The sequence below is a fragment of the Delphinapterus leucas genome, chromosome 17, assembly GCF_059928025.1.
Source record: "Delphinapterus leucas isolate spDelLeu-1000000601 "Yukka" chromosome 17, BTC_Dleu_Yukka2, whole genome shotgun sequence".
Classification (NCBI taxonomy): domain Eukaryota; kingdom Metazoa; phylum Chordata; class Mammalia; order Artiodactyla; family Monodontidae; genus Delphinapterus; species Delphinapterus leucas.
Window position 1 is genome coordinate 37,561,089 of NC_143145.1, and position 17,537 is coordinate 37,578,625.

Genomic DNA, 17,537 nt, shown 5'->3' on the forward strand with positions numbered 1-17,537 from the left:
TAGCCATATAGGCCTTCCTCAAGAAAGAAGAAATATCTCAAATAAACAACCTAACCTATCATCTAACAGAATTAGATAAAGAAGAATAAATGAAGCTCAAAGTCACAGAAGGAAGGAAATAATAAAGATCAGAGAGGAAATAAATAAGATAGAGACCAAAAAATGCAAATAAAAGATCAATGAAACCAAATACTGGTTTTTGAAAAGATAAACAAAAGTGATAAACCTTTAGCAAGACTTACCAAGAAAAAATGAGAAAGAGCTCAAATCAATAAAATCAGAAATGAAGAAGGAGAAGTTACATTGGCACCATAGAAATACAAAGGAGCATAAGAGATTACTACAAACAATTACATGTCATTAAAACGGACAACCCAGATGAAATGGACAAATTCCTAGAAATGTACAATCTCTCAAGACCGAATCGGAAAGAAATAGGAAATACGAACAGGCCAATTAACAGTAAAGAAGTTGATTCAGTAATCAAAAAGTTCCAGGACCAGATGGTTTCACATTTCAATCTATCAAACATTTAGAGAACAGTTAACACCTATCCTTCTCAAACTATTTCAAAAAATTGCAGTGGAAGGAATGCTTCCCTACTCAATCTATGAGGCCAGCATCACCCTGATACCAAAACTGGAAAAAGTTATCACACATGAAAAAATTACAGGCCAATATTACTGATGAGCATAGCTGCGAAAATCCTCAACAAAATATTAGGAAACCAAATTCAACAATACATTAAAAGGATCTTACACCATGATCATGTGGCATTTATCCCACTGATACAAGGATGGTTCAGTATTTGCAAATCAATCAATGTGATACACCACATTAACAAACTGAAGAATAGAAATCATATAATCATCTCAATAGATGAAGAAAAAGCTTTTAACAAAATTCATATTTATGATAAAAATACTCAACAAAGTGGGTATAAAGGAACATACCCCAATATAATAAGGCTATATATAACAGGTGCACAGCTAACATCAACTCAGTGATGGAAAGCTAAAAGCATTTCCTCTGAGATCAGGACAAAGACAAGTATACCCACTCTGGTCACTTTTATTCAACATAGTATTGAAAGTCCTAGCCACAGCAATTAGGCAAGAAAAAGAAATAAATTGAATACAAATTGGGAAGGAAGAAGTAAAACTGTCACTGTTTATAGATGGCATGATACTATATATAGAAAATCCTATAAACACCACGAAATAACTACTAGAACTCGTCAGTGAATTCAGTAAAGTTGCAGGATACAAAATTAATATACAGAAATCTGTTGCATTTCTGCACAATAACAACAAACTACCAGAAAGAGAAATGAAAACAATCCTATTCACATTCAAAAGAATAAAATATCTCGGAATAAATCTAACGAAGGAGATAAAAGATCTGTACTCAGAAAACTACAAGGTACCTATGAAAGTAATTGAAGATGACACAAACAGATGGAAAGATATACTGTGCTCATGGATTGAAAGAATTAATATTGTTAAAATGACCACATACCCAGGCAATCTACAGATTCAGTGCAATGCTTATCAAAATACCAATGGCATTCATCACAGAAATAGAAGAAATAATTCTGTGAGAAACACAGAAGACCTCGAATAGCCAAAACACTTTTAAGAAAGAAGAACAAAAACAGGAGATATCACACATCCCTCATTTCAAACTATACTACAAAGCTACAGTTTTCAAAACAGTATGTTACTGGCACAGAATCAGACACATATATCAATGGAACCAAATAAAGAGCCCAGAAATGATTCCACAATGATATGGGCAATTAATCCATAACAAAGTAGGCAAGAATATGTAATGTGGAAAAGACAACCTCTTCAGTAAATGGTGTTGGGACTTCCCTGGTGGTCCAGTGAGTAAGACTGTGCTCCCAATGCAGGGGGCCCGCGTTCAACCCCTCGTTGGGGAACTACATCCCTCATGAATGCCGCAACTAAGAGTTCGCATGCCACAACTAAGAGTTTTCATGCCGCAACTAAGACTCGGTGCAGCCTAAATCAATCAATCAATAAATATTTTTTTTAAATGGTGTTGGAAAAACTGAACAGCTACATGCAAAAGAATCAAACTGGACCACTTTCTCACACCATATACATAAATCTCAAAATGGATTAAAGGCTTAACTATAAGACCTGAAACCATAAAACTTCTAGAAGAAAGCATAGGCAGTGCATTCTTTGACATCTGTCTTAGTAAAATTTTTGCAGTCAAATGCTCTACCACTGAGCTATACCCCCGTCTTAGTAAATTTTTTGCAGTCAAATGCTCTACCACTGAGCTATACCCCCATCTTAGTAAAATTTTTGGATATGTCTCCTTAGGCAAAGGAAACAAAAGCAAAAATAAACAGATGGCACTACATCAAACTAAAAAGCTTATCCACAGTGAGGGAAACTATCAACAAAACAAAAAGGTCACCTACTGAATGGGAGAAGATATGTGCAAACAATATATCCAAAGGGTTACTATCCAAACTATACAGAGAACTCATACAACTCTATATTGAAAAAGCAAACAACTCAAGTAAAAAATGGGACAGAGGTCCTGAATAGACATTTTTTCAAAGAACACATATGGGTGGCCAACAGGCACATGAAAAGATGCTCAACATCACTAACCACTGGAAAATGCAAATGCAAATCACAATGAGGGACCTTTAAGATGGCAGAGGAGTAAGACATGGAGATCACCTTCCTTCGCACAAATACATCAAAAATACATCTACATGTGGAACAACTCCTACAGAACACCTACTGAACGCTGGCAGAAGACCTCAGACTTCCCAAAAGGCAAGAAACTCCCCAGGTACCTGGGTAGGGCAAAGGAGAAAAGGAAAAACACAGACAAAAGAATAGGGACAGGATCTGCTCCTCTGGGAGGGAGCTGTGAAGGAGGAAAAGTTTCCACACACTAGGAAGCCCCTTCACTGGCAGAGACAGGGGGTGGGTGGAGGGAAAGCTTCAGAGCCACAAGGAGAGTGCAGAAACAGGGGTGCAGAGGGCAAAGCGGAGAGATTCCCACACAGAGGATCAGTGCTGACCAGGACTTACCAGCTTGAGAGGCTTGTCTGCTCACTTGCCAGGGTGGGTGGGGGCTGGGAGCTGAGGCTTGGGCTTCAGAGGTCAGACCCCAGAGAGAGGACTGCGGTTGGCTGCATGAACACAGCCTGAAGGGGGCTAGTGCACCACAGCTAGCCAGGAGGGAGTCCAGGAAAAAGTCTGGAACTGCCTCAGGGGCAAGAGACCATTGTTTCGGAGTGTGCAAGGAGAGGGGATTCAGAGCACTGCCTAAACGAGCTCCAGAGATGGGCACGAACCACGGCTACCAGCACAGACACGAGAGATGGGCATGAAACACTAAGGCTGCTACTGCAGCCACCAAGAAGCCTGTGTGAAAGCACAGGTCACTATCCATACCACCCCTCCCAGGAGCCTGTGCAGCCCACCACTGCCAGGGTCCCGTGATCCAGGGACAACTTCCCTGGGAGAGCACACGGCACGCCTCAGGCTGTTGCAACATCACGCTGGCCTCTGCCACCACAGGCTCGCCCTACATTCCATACCCCTCCCTCCCCCTGGCCTGAGTGAGCCATAGCCCCCTAATTAGCCGCTCCTTTAACCCCGGCCTGTCTGGGTGGGGAATAGACGCCCTCAGGCGACCTACTCACCTACTCGCAGAGGCGAGGCCAAATCCAAAGCTGAACACCAGGAGCTGTGCAAACAAAGAAGAGAAAGGGAAATCTCTCCCAGCAGCTTCAGGAGCAGCGGATTAAATCTCCACAATCAATTTGATGTACCTGCATCTGTGGAATACCTGAATAGACAACGAATCATCCCAAAATTGAGGTGATGGACTTTGAGAGCAACTGTAGACCTGGGGTTTACTTTCTGCATCTAATTTGTTTCTGGTTTTATGTTTACTTTAGTTTAGTATTTAGAGCTTATTATCATTGGTAGATGTGTTTATTGATTTGGTTGCTCTCTTCCTTTTTTATATATATATATTTTTTTCCTTTTGCTCTTTTTGTGAGTATGTATGTGCATGTTTCTTTGTGTGATTTTGTCTATATAGGTTTGCTTTTACCATTTGTCCTACAGATCTGTCTGTCTTTGTTTTTTTAGGGGGGGTATAGTTTTTAGCACTTGTTATCATTGGTGGATTTCTTTTTTGGTTTGGTTGTTCTCTTCCTGATTTTTTATTACTTTTTTATTTTTAATAATATTTTTTTAATTTACTAACATTATTTTATTATATTTTTTCCTATCTTTCTTTTTTTCTCCCTTTACTTCTGAGCCGAGTGGCTGACAGGACCTTGGTGCTCCGGCCGGGTGTCAGGCATGAGCCTCTGAAGTGGGAGAGCCAAATTCAGGACATTGGTCCACCAGAGACCTCCCGGCCCCACATAATATCAAACGGCAAAAGCTTTCACACAAATCTCCATCTCAACACTAAGACCCAGCTCCACTCAACAACTAGAAAGCTATAGTGCTGGACACACTATGCCAAACAACTACCAAGACAGGAACACAACCCCACACATTAGCAGAGAGGCTGCCTAAAATCATAATAAGGTCACAGACACCCCTAAACACACTACCGGACGCGGTCCTGCCCACAAGAAAGACAAGATCCAGTCTCATGCACCAGAACACAGGCACCAGTCCCCTCCACCAGGAAGCCTACAGAGCCCACTGAACCACCTTACCCACTGTGGGCAGACACCAAAAATAATGGGAACTACGAACCTGCAGCCTGCAAAAAGTAGACACCAAACACAGTAAGTTAAGCAAAATGAAAAGACAGAGAAATACACAGCAGACGAAGGAGCAGGGTAAAAACCCAACCAGACCAAACAAATGAAGAGGATATAGGCAGCCTACCTGAAAAAGAATTCAGAGTAATGATAGTAAACATGATCCAAAATCTTGGAAATAGAGTGGAGAAAATACAAGAAACGTTTAACAAGGACCTAGAAGAACTAAAGAGAAAACAAACAATGATGAACAAGCACAATAAATGAAATTAAAAATTCTCTAGAAGGAATCAATAACAGAATAACTGAGACAGAAAAATGAATAAATGACCTGGAAGATAAAATAGTAGAAATAACGACCTCAGAGCAGAATAAAGAAAAAAGAATGAAAAGAATTGAGGACAGTCTCAGAGACCTCTGGGACAACATTAAAGGCACCAACATTCTAATTATAGGGGTCCCAGAAGAAGAAAAAAAGAAATGGACTGAGAAAATATTTGAAGAGATTATAGATGAAAACTTCCCTAATATGGAATAGGAAATAGTCAATCAACTCCAGGAAGCACAGAGAATCCCATACAGGGTAAATCCAAGGAGAAACAAGCCAAAACACATATTAATCAAACTATCAAAAATTATATACAAAGAAAAAATATTAAAAGGAGCAAAGGAAAAGCAACAAATAGCATACAAGGGAATCCCCATAAGGTTAACAGCTGATCTTTCAGCAGACACTGTGCAAGCCAGAAGGGAGTGGCAGGACACTTTTAAAGTGATGAAGGGGAAAAACCTACAACCAAGGTTACTCTACCCACCAAGAATCTCATTCAGATTCACCGGAAAATCAAAACCTTTACAGAGAAAAGCTAAGAGAATTCAGCACCACCAAACAAGCTTTACAACAAATGCTAAAGGAACTTCTCTAGGCAGGAAGCACAAGAAAAGGAAAAGACCTACAATAACAAACCCAAAACAATTTACAAAATGGTAATAGGAACATACATATCGATAACTACCTTAAATGTAAATGGATTAAATGCTCCAACCAAAAGACATAGACTGCCTTGAATGGATACAAAAACAAGACCCGTGTATATGCTGTCTACAAGAGACCCACCTTAGACCTAGGGACACATACATACTGAAAGTGAGGGGATGGAAAAAGATATTCCATGCAAATGGAAATCAAAAGAAAGCAGAGTAGCAATACTCATATCAGACAAAAGAGACTTTAAAATAAAGACTATCATAAGAAAAAAGAAGGACACTGCATAATGATCAAGGGATCAATCCAAGCAGAAGATATAACAATTGTAAATATTTATACACCCAACATAAGAGCACCTCAATACATAAGACAAATGCTAACAGCCATAAAAGGGGAAATCGACAGTAACACAATCACAGTAAGGGACTTTAACACCCCACTTTCACCAATGGATAGATCATCCAAATTGAAAATAAATAAGGAAACACAAACTTTAAATGATACGTTAAAAAAGAGGAGCTTAAATAATATTCATAGGACATTCCATCCAAAAACAACAGAATACACTGTTGTTCCTAAGTGCTCATGGGACATTCTCCAGGATAGACCATATCTTGGGTCACAAATCAAGGCTTGGTAAATTTAAGAAAATTGAAATCATATCAAGTATTTTTTCCGACCACAAAGCTATGAGACTAGATATCAATTACAGGAAAAAATCTAAAAAATACAAACACATGGAGGCTAATCAATACACTACCAAGAGATCACTGAAGAAATCGAAGAGGAAATCAAAAAATACCTAGAAGCAAATGAAAATGAAACCACGACGAGCCAAAACCTTTGGGATGCAGCAAAAGCTGTTCTAAGAGGGAATTTTATAGCACTACAATCCTACCTTAAGAAACAAGAAACATCTCAAATACACAACCTAACCTTACACCTAAAGTCATTAGAGAGAGAAGAAAAAAAAAATCCCAAAGTTAGCAGAAGGAAAGAAATCATAAAGATCAGATCAGAAATAAATGAAAAAGAATGAAGGAAACAGTAGCAAAGACAAATAAAACTAAAAGCTGGTTCTTTGAGAAGATAAACAAAATTGATAAACCATTAGCCAGACTCATCGAGTAAAAAAAGGCAGAAGACTCAAATCAATAGAATTAGAAATGAAAAAGGAGAAGTAACAACTGACACTGCAGAAATACAAAGGATCATGAGAGATCACTACAAGCAACTATATGCCAATAAAATGAACAACATGGAAGAAATGGACAAATTCTTAGAAAAGCACAACCTTCTGAGACTGAAACAGGATGAAATAGAAAATATAAACAGACCAAACACAAGCACTGAAATTGAAACTGTGATTCAAAATCTTCCAACAAACAAAAACCCAGGACCAGATTGCTTCACAGGCGAATTCTATCACACATTTAGAGAAGAGCTAACACCTATCCTTCTCAAACTCTTCCAAAATATAGCAGAGGGAGGAACACTCTGAAACGTATTCTGTTAGGCCACGATCACCCTGATACCAAAACCAGACAAAGATGTCACAAAAAAAGAAAACTACAGGCCAATATCACTGATGAAAATGATGCAAAAATCCTCAATAAAATACTAGCAAAGAGAATCCAACAGCACATTAAAGGGATCATACACCATGATCAAGCAGGGTTTATCCCAGAAATGCAAGGATTCATCAATATACACAAATCAATCAATGTGATACACCATATTACGAAACTGAAGGATGAAAACCATATGATCATCTCAATAGATGCAGAAAAAGCTTTTGACAAAATTCAACACCGATTTATCATAAAAAACCATCCAGAAAGTAGGCATAGAGGGAACTTACCTCAACATAATAAAGGCCATATATGACAAACCAAGAGCCAGCATCGTTCTCAATGGTGAAAAATTGAAACTATTTCCACTAAGATCAGGAACAAGACAAGGTTGCCCACTCTCACCACTATTATTCAACGTAGTTTTGGAAGTCTTAGCCACAGAAATCAGAGAAGAAAAAGAAATAAAAGGAATCCAAGTTGGAAAAGAAGAAGTAAAACTGACACTGTTTGCAGATGACATTATGCTGTACATAGAGAATCCTAAAGATGCCACCAGAAAACTACTAGAGCTAATTAATGAATTTGGTAAAGAAGCAAGATACAAAATTAATGCACAGAAATCTCTTGCATTCCTATACACTAATGATGAAAAATCTGAAAGAGAAATTAAGAAAACATTCCCATTTACCATTGCAACAAAAAGAATAAAATACCTTGGAATAAACCTACCTAAGGAAACAAAGACCTGTATGCAGAAAACTATAAGACACTGTTGAAAGAAATTAAAGATGATAGAAACAGATGGAGAGATATACCATGTTCTTGGATTGGAAGAATCAACATTGTGAAAATGACTATACTACCCAAACAATCTACAGATTCAATGCAATCCTTATCAACCCACCAATGGCATTTTTCAAAAAACTGGGACAAAAAATTTCACAATTTTTATGGAAATACAAAAGTCCCTGAATAGCCAAAACAATCTTGAGAAAGAAAAACGGAGCTGGAGGAGCCAGGCTCCCTGACTTCAGAGTATACTCTAAAGGTACAGTAATCAGGACAGTATGGTACTGGCACAAAAACAGAAATATAGATTGATGGAAAAGGATAGAAAGCCCAGAGATAAACTCACACACATATGGTCACCTTGTGTTTGATAAAGGAGGCAAGAATATACAATGGAGAAAAGACAGCCTCTTCAATAAATGGTGCTGGGAAAACTGTACAGCTACATGTAAAAGAATGAAATTAGAACACTCCCTAACACCATACACAGAAATAAACTCAAAATGGATTGAAGACCTAAATGTAATGCCAGACACTATCAAACTCTTAGAGGAAAACATAGGCAGAACACTCTATGACATAAATCACAGCAAGATCCTTTTTGACCCACCTCCTAGAGAAATGGAAATAAAAACAAAAATAAACAAATGGGACCTAATGAAACTTAAAAGCTTTGCAGAGCAAAGGAAACTATTACAAGACGAAAAGACAACCCTCAGAATGGGAGAAAACATTTGCAAACCAAGCCACTGACAAAGGATTAATCTCCAAAATATACAAGCAGCTCATGCAGCTCAATATCAAAGAAACAAACAACCCAATCCAAAAATGGGCAGAAGACCTAAATCGACATTTCTCCATAGAAGATATACAGATTGCCAACATACACATGACAGACTGCTCAACATCATTAATCATTAGAGAAATGCAAATCAGAACTACAATGAGATATCACCTCACATCAGGCAGAATGGCCATCATCAAAAAATCTACAAACAATAAATGCTGGAGAGGGTGTGGAGAAAAGGGAACCCTCTTGCACTGTTGTTGGGAATGTAAATTGATACAGCCACTATGGAGAACAGTATCAAGGTTCCTTAAAAAACTAAAAAAGAACTACCATACGACCCAGCAATCCCACTACTGGGCATATACCCTGAGAAAACCATAAGTCAAAAAGAGTCATGTAGCACAATGTTCATTGCAGGACTATTTATAGTAGCCAGGTCATGGAAGCAACCTAAGTGTCCATCGACAGATGAATGGATAAAGAAGATGTGTCACATATATACAATGGAATATTACTCAGCCATAAAAAGAACTGAAATTGCGTTATTTGCAGTGAGTTGGATGGACCGAGAGAGTGTCCTACAGAGGGAAGTAAGTCAGATAGATAAATACAAATACCATATGTTAACACATATATATGGATTCTTAAAAAAAAAGGAAAAGAAAACCAATGGTTCTGAAGAACATAGGGTCAGGACAGGAATAAAGACGCAGAAATAGAGAATGGACTTGAGGACATGGGGAAGGGGAAGGGTAATCTGGGACGAAGTGAGAGAGTGGCATGGACATATATACATTACCAATTGTAAAATAGTTAGCTAGTGGGAAGCAGCTGCATAGCACAGGGATATCAGCTAGGTACTTTGTGTCCCCCTAGAGGGGTGGTATAGGGAGGGTTGGAGGGAGACGCAAGTGGGAGGAGATATGGGGATATATGTATACATCTAGCTGATTCACTTTGTTATACAGCAGAAACTAACACCATTGTAAAGCAATTGTACTCCAATAAAGATGTTAAAAAATAAGTAAATGAAAAAACAAAACAAGAAACAAATAAGTTTTGCAAGGATGTGCAGAAAATGTAACACTTGTACTCTGTTGGTGAGAATGTAAATTGGTGTAACCACTCTGAAAAAACAGTATGGAAAGTCCTCAAAAACGTAAAACTAGAACTACCATAGGATCCAGCAGTTCCACTACTGAGTATTTGTGAAGAAAACAAAAACACCGATTCTAAAAGATACATTCACCCCTATGTTCATTGCAAGATTATTTACAGTAGCCAAGATATGGAAGCAACCTAAGTGCCAATCAATATATGAATGGATAAAGAAGAAGTGGTACACACACACACACACACACACCAGAATATTACTCAGCCATAAAATGAATGAAATCCTGCCATTTGTGATAACATGATGGACCTATGGTGTATTATGCTAAGTGAAATAAGTCAGAGATAGACAAATGAACAAACGGAACCAAACAGAAACAGAGTCTTAGACACAGAGAACAAACAGGTGCCAGAGGGGAGGGTATTGGTAGGAGGAGAGAAATAGGTAAGTGGTAGTGAGAGGTACGAACTTTCAGTTACAAAATAAATGAGTCACAGGTATGAAATGTATAATGTGGGAATATAGTCAATAATTATGTAATATATTGTGACAGATGACAACTAGACTTATCATGGTGATCATTTTTAACATATAGAAATATCGAATCACTGTGTTGTGCACCAGGAACTAGCTTGGTGTTGTAGGTCAATTATACTTCCAAAACAAACAAACTCGGTGAAAAAGAGATCAGATTTGTGGCTACTAGAGGTGGAGGGTGGAGGGAGGGTGAATTAGATGAATGTAATCTAAAGTACAAGTTTTCAGTTATAAGGTAAGTACTAAGTAGGTAATGTACAACATGGTAAAAATAATGAACACTGCTGTATGTTACAAATGAAAACTGTTAAGAGAGTAAATCCTAAGACTTCTCATCATAAGGAAAAAATTCTTTTTTCTATGTCTTTAATATTATATCTATATGAGATGATAGGTGTTTTCCAAACCTCTTGTGATCATTTCATGATGTGTGTAAGTCAAATCATTATTGTTGTACACCTTTAACTTAAACAGTGCTATATGTCAATTACATCTCAATAAAACTAGAAGAAAATTTAAATTATTAAAAATTTAGGTCAAGGCTATAGAAAAATCCCTTTACTTCATCATAAACATATCTACGTAAATGTAGATCCGTAATAATTTTTGGTACCCAGTTAAAAGTTTAAATCAGTAAGTTCTGTTTATGAAAATTCATATAAATTTTTGAAATGTGCACGTTTCTTTATATGTTCTAGCGTAAACGGTTTAAATGAGGGAGCTGATATTATCTTACCTTCAGTTTATTTACTGGGGCAAATATTTCCAAAATTAATTTTGAAAATTGTTTTCTTAGCCGACCTGGTGCTACTCAAAGTACATAGAAGCCTTAGAACAGGAAAGGATTCTTCTTAAAATTCAAGAAGAACTAGAAAGAAAGTTGTTTGCAGGTAATTTTTGTTCTTTGCTTACAAGGTTGCTTTGTTATCTTCTATTACAGATTAATATTAGCAGACTTTGTTAATTATTACTTCACTGTTTCCCTTATTTCTCTTATTTTTGTGCAGCCACACCATCTTTTACAAATTTCAAGTCTACTGCTTCCGCTATGTCTTTGAAAAAGACCATATCTTCCCACAACATCCAGAGTGAGTTTCATGTGATAGTCTATCTTCAGTTCTTTCTTCCTTATTGTTAGAACTCTACCTCTCACTTGGCCATCTGGAGAGGGTAGGAAGGGATGAGGACTGATTCCTTCCCAACTGCTCTGACTCCCAAGTCAGGAGAATTTCAGAGTGTGTGTGTTCCGTCTGTCTCTGTTTTTTTCTCCTCTGCTGATGAGGAAAGACTATGACATACACCCAACACTACATCCTATTTCCAGAGTGACAGCACTCATAGAAGTGTATACACTGCTGCTGATAGGTACAAGATAAGTCATAGACTGAATTGATCAGTCCCATCCATGTCCCTCTGACTCACGCACTAATGCACGTGCACACCTGCACAGTGCACACACAAAACACACACACACAAACACACACATACACTTACACTCTCCAGTAACAAATTGATGGCTAGGAGCACCTTGCCTCCCTTCTGAATGGCACAGTCTCCTGAATAGGAAGGCCCCTGGGGAATGATAATTTATTGCTTCTATCTACTCCTTATCTAGTCTTCTCTTCCACAAAGAACATTTATGGAAGAGTGGGCTTAGTTTCCCAAGGTTTCCCAAGCTGAATTTTTCTAAGTTCCACTTTCCCAAGGTGGGAATATAAGAAAGAACTGAAAATCAAACTGGGGTCCTTCTCTCATACAGATACTGATGTGATTATACAGTTTTGATACTAGTGTTAGAGTTTAACAATGCCTTTACAAAGTAGTATACTAGTATAATGTAATGTATGTGTAACCCATTGACCTAATACTTAAAGAACCCTGTAAAAGCCCCCTTTCTCTTATCTTACATCTTGTAGCTTAGATTTTTGTTTCTGAAAATCCTTAGTTTTCTGGTTCTTGGGAGGGTTTGATGAGCAGGCCTTTATGCTCTTAGCCTGCTCATCTTTTTTCTCTTCTGATTTATCCTACCCACTGTGCCCTCTGTCAGTTCCCCCACCCCATAGACCAACCTCACAGTCCCTCCAACATTTAGGGTGTGCTGACACATTTGTTAACTTTTTTGATCCTTCTTACAACTCTGTGTACGTTTCTTTTTTTGTTGGTTGGGATTTAAATTTTCTCTAGCAGCTTATGTTTCAATCATTTCTTCTTTTTTTTTTTTGCAGGAATTCTTTAAACCAAATTTAACTAACATGGAAGCTCAAGTGAGTTTTTGACGGTCTGCTTTAGAGCAAGCCTATCATCTAAATAAAGTTTACCTTGTTTTACTTCCACAGTTTGAAAATGACGTCTCTTCTGTACACACGACATACAAGACTATAAAAATTTTTTAAACTTATTTAGGATAAAATGACTTCTATCTAGGTTAGAAGAATCAAAATGTTTTGCTTATCACCCACGTTAAGGAACTATGTTTTGCTCCTCAAGTAGTCTTTCAACAAATATTCCTTGAGCACTCACTATACGGTTGACCATTGCACAACACAGGTTTGAACTGCACAGGTCCACTTATATGCAGATATTTTTCAATAGTAAACATTACATTACTGCAAGATCTGTGGTTGGTTGAATCCACAGATGCAGAACTGCACATACAGAGGAACCGTGGATACAGGGGCTTACTATAAGTTATACACAGATTTTCAACTTTGTGAAGGGTTCAGTACCCCTACCCTCTGTGTTGTTCAAGGGTTAGCTGTATTTGGTTAGCAGGTATATTCAGCAAGTGGTTAGGGGACTAATATTCCTAGCAATAAATTGACCCAAAACATAGAGGGAAAAGCCTTCCCCACCTTATCCCTATCCCTATCCCACTCTAAAGAAACCGTGTATTAGAGCAGTAAGAACCAGACTTTAGTGTGCATAAGACTCACTGTAACATTTGCTAGCAATGCCGATTCCTGGGCTCACTCTCTGAGAGTCTGATTCAGTAGTTCTTGAGCAGAACCCAGGAATCTCCCTCTTTAATGAACATCCTAGTTGTGTGTGTGATATGTGCATTCCACAGACCACTCTTTGAGATAAACTGTTAGGGTAGCAAGAGAAGACCTTTAAAAGGCAAAAGTCCTCTTATTAACTGGAGTTACACTTGTAGCAGAGAGAACCCAGACATACATCCTCCTATCCTCTTTCCTGGAGGGAAAGGAGAATCTGAAATAAATGATCTGGGAGGATGAACCTTCACCATCTGTTGGCCTCAGGACTCAGAAGCTCCAAGGACTGTGACCTGGCTTAGCAGGTTGGAAGCCTTAGACTTTCACCTTATTATGATCCCAGAAAGTATATTCAAAATAGGAACTACCATTCCTAATTCTCTAAAGAATTAGACATTGTAAAGGGGGGAAGTATCAGGAGGTACACTTCAAAGATCATTTTTCTTCTAAAGCAGTGGTTTTTTGGACACTTTTTTTTTAAAGCACTGGAACCCTGTAGTTGCCTCTGCTCCCATACTCCTCTATACCCCATATTGGCCAAGAAGTTTGTATCTCTTTTCCATTCATTGCCTTTGTTTTGTTTTTTTTTTTTTGATTCCATCCCTTTTCTGCCTTCTTTTGATTTTAACTGATCATTTTATGTGATTCCATTTTCTCTCAGCATATCAATTATACTTCTTTTTAAAATTTTCTTGTTGGTTGCCCCTAGAGTTTGCAATATACATTTACAGCTAATAAAAATCCACTTTCAAATAATACTCTGCTGCTTCATGGGTAATGCAAGTACCTTTTCACAGAATTTTCCAATTTCTCACTCCTGTCGCTTATCATATTGCTGTCAATGAATTCACTTATCCATAAGCTGTAATCACTGAATGCATTATTGCTGTCATTATTTTGAGCAAACTGTTTTCTCCTAGGTCAATAAAGAATAAGAAAAATAAAAGTTATTATTTTACCTTCATTTATTCCTTCTCTAATGGTCTTTTCTTCTTTGTGTAAATCTGAGTTTCTGACATACCATTTTCCTTCTCTCTGAAGAACTTCTTTTAAAATTTCTTTCAAAGAAGGTCTGTTGTTTGCCTTAGGACATCTTTATTTCTCCTTAACTTTTGAAGGATAATTTCACCAGATAAAAAATTCTAGGTTAGTGGGGTTTTTTCTTTCAACCCTTCAAATACTTCACTCTCTTCTTGCTTGCATGGTTTCTGAAGAGAAGGCAAATGCAATTCTTTTCTTGTCCCCCGGCTTCTTTCAAGATTTTCTCTTCATCTTTGATTTTCCACAATTCAAATACTATATGTCTAGGTGTAGATTTTTTTGTATATGTCCTGCTTGTGATCTCTGAGATTACTGGATCAGTAGTTTCATGTCTGTCATTAATTTTGAAAAACTCTGTCATTATTACTTCAAGTATTTCCTCTGTTCCTTTCTTTTTTTCTTCAGCTATTTCTATTACATATATCTTGCACCTTTTGTAATTGTCCCAGAGTTCTTGGATATTCTGTTCTGTCCTTTTCATCGCTTTTTTCCTCTTTGCATTTCAGTTTTGGAATTTTCTACTGACCTCTTTTCAAGCTCACTGATTCTTCCCACAGCTGTATCTAGTCCATTGATGAACCCATCCAAGGCATTCTTCATTTCTGTTTCAGTGTTTTCAATTAGTAGTATTTCCTTTTGATTCTCTGTTTGAATTTCCATCTCTCTGCTTACATTATTCAGACGTTCTTACATATTGTACACTTTTTTATTAGATCTGTTAGCATATTAATCATAGTTATTATAAATTGCTGGTCTGATAATTCCAAAATCTCTGCCATATCTGAGTCTGATTCTGATGCTTGCTTTTTGTGTCTTCATACTGTGTTTTTTTTTTTGCCTTTTAGCATGCTTTGTAGCATTTTGTTGAAAGTAACATATGATGCATCAGGTAAAAGGAACTGAGGCATATAGGCACTTAGTGTGTGAGGTTTTATGTTTATCTGGCTAGGAGTTAGGCTGTATTTAATGTTTGCTATAGCTGTGGTGTTAGTGGCTGAAATTTCCTCTCCTTATTTTTTATCTCCTCTGTTGTTTTGGGTTTTCCTAGAGATTCCTTCATAGGGTCTAAGTTTGCAGTTCTTTTATCTGTAATCCCTGTTATTATACAGGAGCACTATTAATGTGGTAGTAGAATGTGAGATAAAAAGTGTTCTCTAGTCCCCTGAGTAGATCTCAGTCTGTTAGTGAGCCTGAGTTGGGTATTTCCCTTCTCCCATGTCAGTTAGGCTATGGGAAAACAACAGTCTGTTAGGCTTTGGCAAAGTAGTTTCCCTTGAGGGCAGGCCTTGTTAGGAAGACCAGAGAACTCTGGGTGTATTCCAATATGGTTCCTCTATCCTTCCCCATACCAGAAGCAGGAGGGGATTTTTCTCTGATCTTTACAATGAGAACCCAGTGGAGCTCCTGGAAGTAAAATTCAAGAATGTGGTGATGGGGCAGGGAGGAGGGTATGGAAGCTAGGGGCCCCCTTGGATTTTTAACTCTCAAGCTATTCTACACTGAGCCTTGAGAAATTCATCAACTACCATTTAAAGTTTTCCTACTGAGGAGATTGGCTCAAGATGGCAGACTAGAAGGACATGCTCTCACTCCCTCTTTTGAGAAAACCAGAATCACAACTAACTGCTGAACAATCATCAATAAGAAGACACTGGAACTCACCAAAAAAGATACCCCGCATGCAAAGACAAAGGAGAAGCCACAATGAGATGGTAGGAGGGATGTAATCACAATAAAATCAAACCCCATAACTGCTGGGTGGGTGACTTACAAACTGGAGAACACTTATACCACAGAAGTCCACCCAGTGAAGTGAAGGTTCTGAGCACCACGTCAGGCTTCTGAACCTGGGGGTCCGGCAACGGGAGGAGGAATTCCTAGAGAATCAGACATTGAAGGTTAGTGGGATCTGATTGTAGGACTTCAACAGAACTTGGGGAAACAGAGACTCCACTCTTGTAGGGCACACACAAAGTAGTGTGCACACTGGGATGCAGGGGAAGGAGCAGTGACCCCATGGGAGACGGAACTAGACCTACCTGCTAGTGTTGGAGGGTCTCCTGCAGAGGCAGGGGCAGGCTGTACCTCACTGTGATGACAAGGACACTGGCAATAGAAGCTCTGGGAAGTACTCCTTGGTGTGAGCCCTCCCAGAGTCTGCCATTAGCCAAATCAAAGAGCCCAGGTAGGCTTGTGTTGGGTTGCCTCAGGCTAAACAACCAAGAGGGAGGGAACCGAGTTCCACCCATCAGAAGACAAGTGGATTAAAGTTTTACTGAGCTCTGCCCACCAGAAGAACAGCCAGCTCTACCCACCACCAGTCCCTCCCATCAGGAAAATTGCACAAGCCCCTTAGATAGCCTCATCCACCAGAGGGCAGACAGCAGAAGCAACAAGAACAACAATCCTGCAGCCTGTGGAACAAAAACCACATTCACAGAAAGACAAGATGAAAAGGCAGTGAGCTATGTACCAGATGAAGGAACAAGAAGAAACCTCAAAAAAACTAAATGAAGTGGAGATAGGCAACCTTCCAGAAAAAGAATTCAGAATAATGATAGTGAAGATGATCCAGGACCTCAGAAAAACAATGGAGGCAAAGATGGAGAAGATACAAGAAATGTTTAACAAACACCTACAAGAATTAAAGAACAAACAAACAGATGAACAATACAACAACTGAAATGAAAACTAAACTAGAAGGAATCAATAGCAGAATAACTGAGGCAGAAGAACGGATAAGTGACCTGGAACACAGAGTGGTGGAATTCACTGCTGCGGAAGAGAATAAAGAAAAAAGAATGAAAAGAAATGAAGACAGCCTGAGAGACCTCAGGGACAACATTAAATGCAACAACATTCGCATTACAGGGGTTCCAGAAGGAGAAGAGAAACAGAAATGACCAGAGAAAATATTTGAAGAGA

The 17,537-nt window shown here is 38.4% G+C and overlaps 1 protein-coding gene across 1 annotated transcript in view; it reads left to right on the plus strand.

Annotated features, from left to right (window-relative positions):
• RGS22 (regulator of G protein signaling 22) overlaps positions 1 to 12,099 on the plus strand; it is a 155,768-nt gene extending 143,669 nt beyond the window's left edge. Inside the window, exons 24-25 of the mRNA XM_089898589.1 lie at positions 11,375 to 11,468; positions 11,586 to 12,099. Coding sequence (XP_089754715.1) covers positions 11,375 to 11,468; positions 11,586 to 11,716 — 225 coding nt within the window. The 3' untranslated portion in view covers positions 11,717 to 12,099. The remainder of the gene's footprint in view (positions 1 to 11,374; positions 11,469 to 11,585) is intronic.
• Positions 12,100 to 17,537: the final 5,438 nt, after the last annotated feature.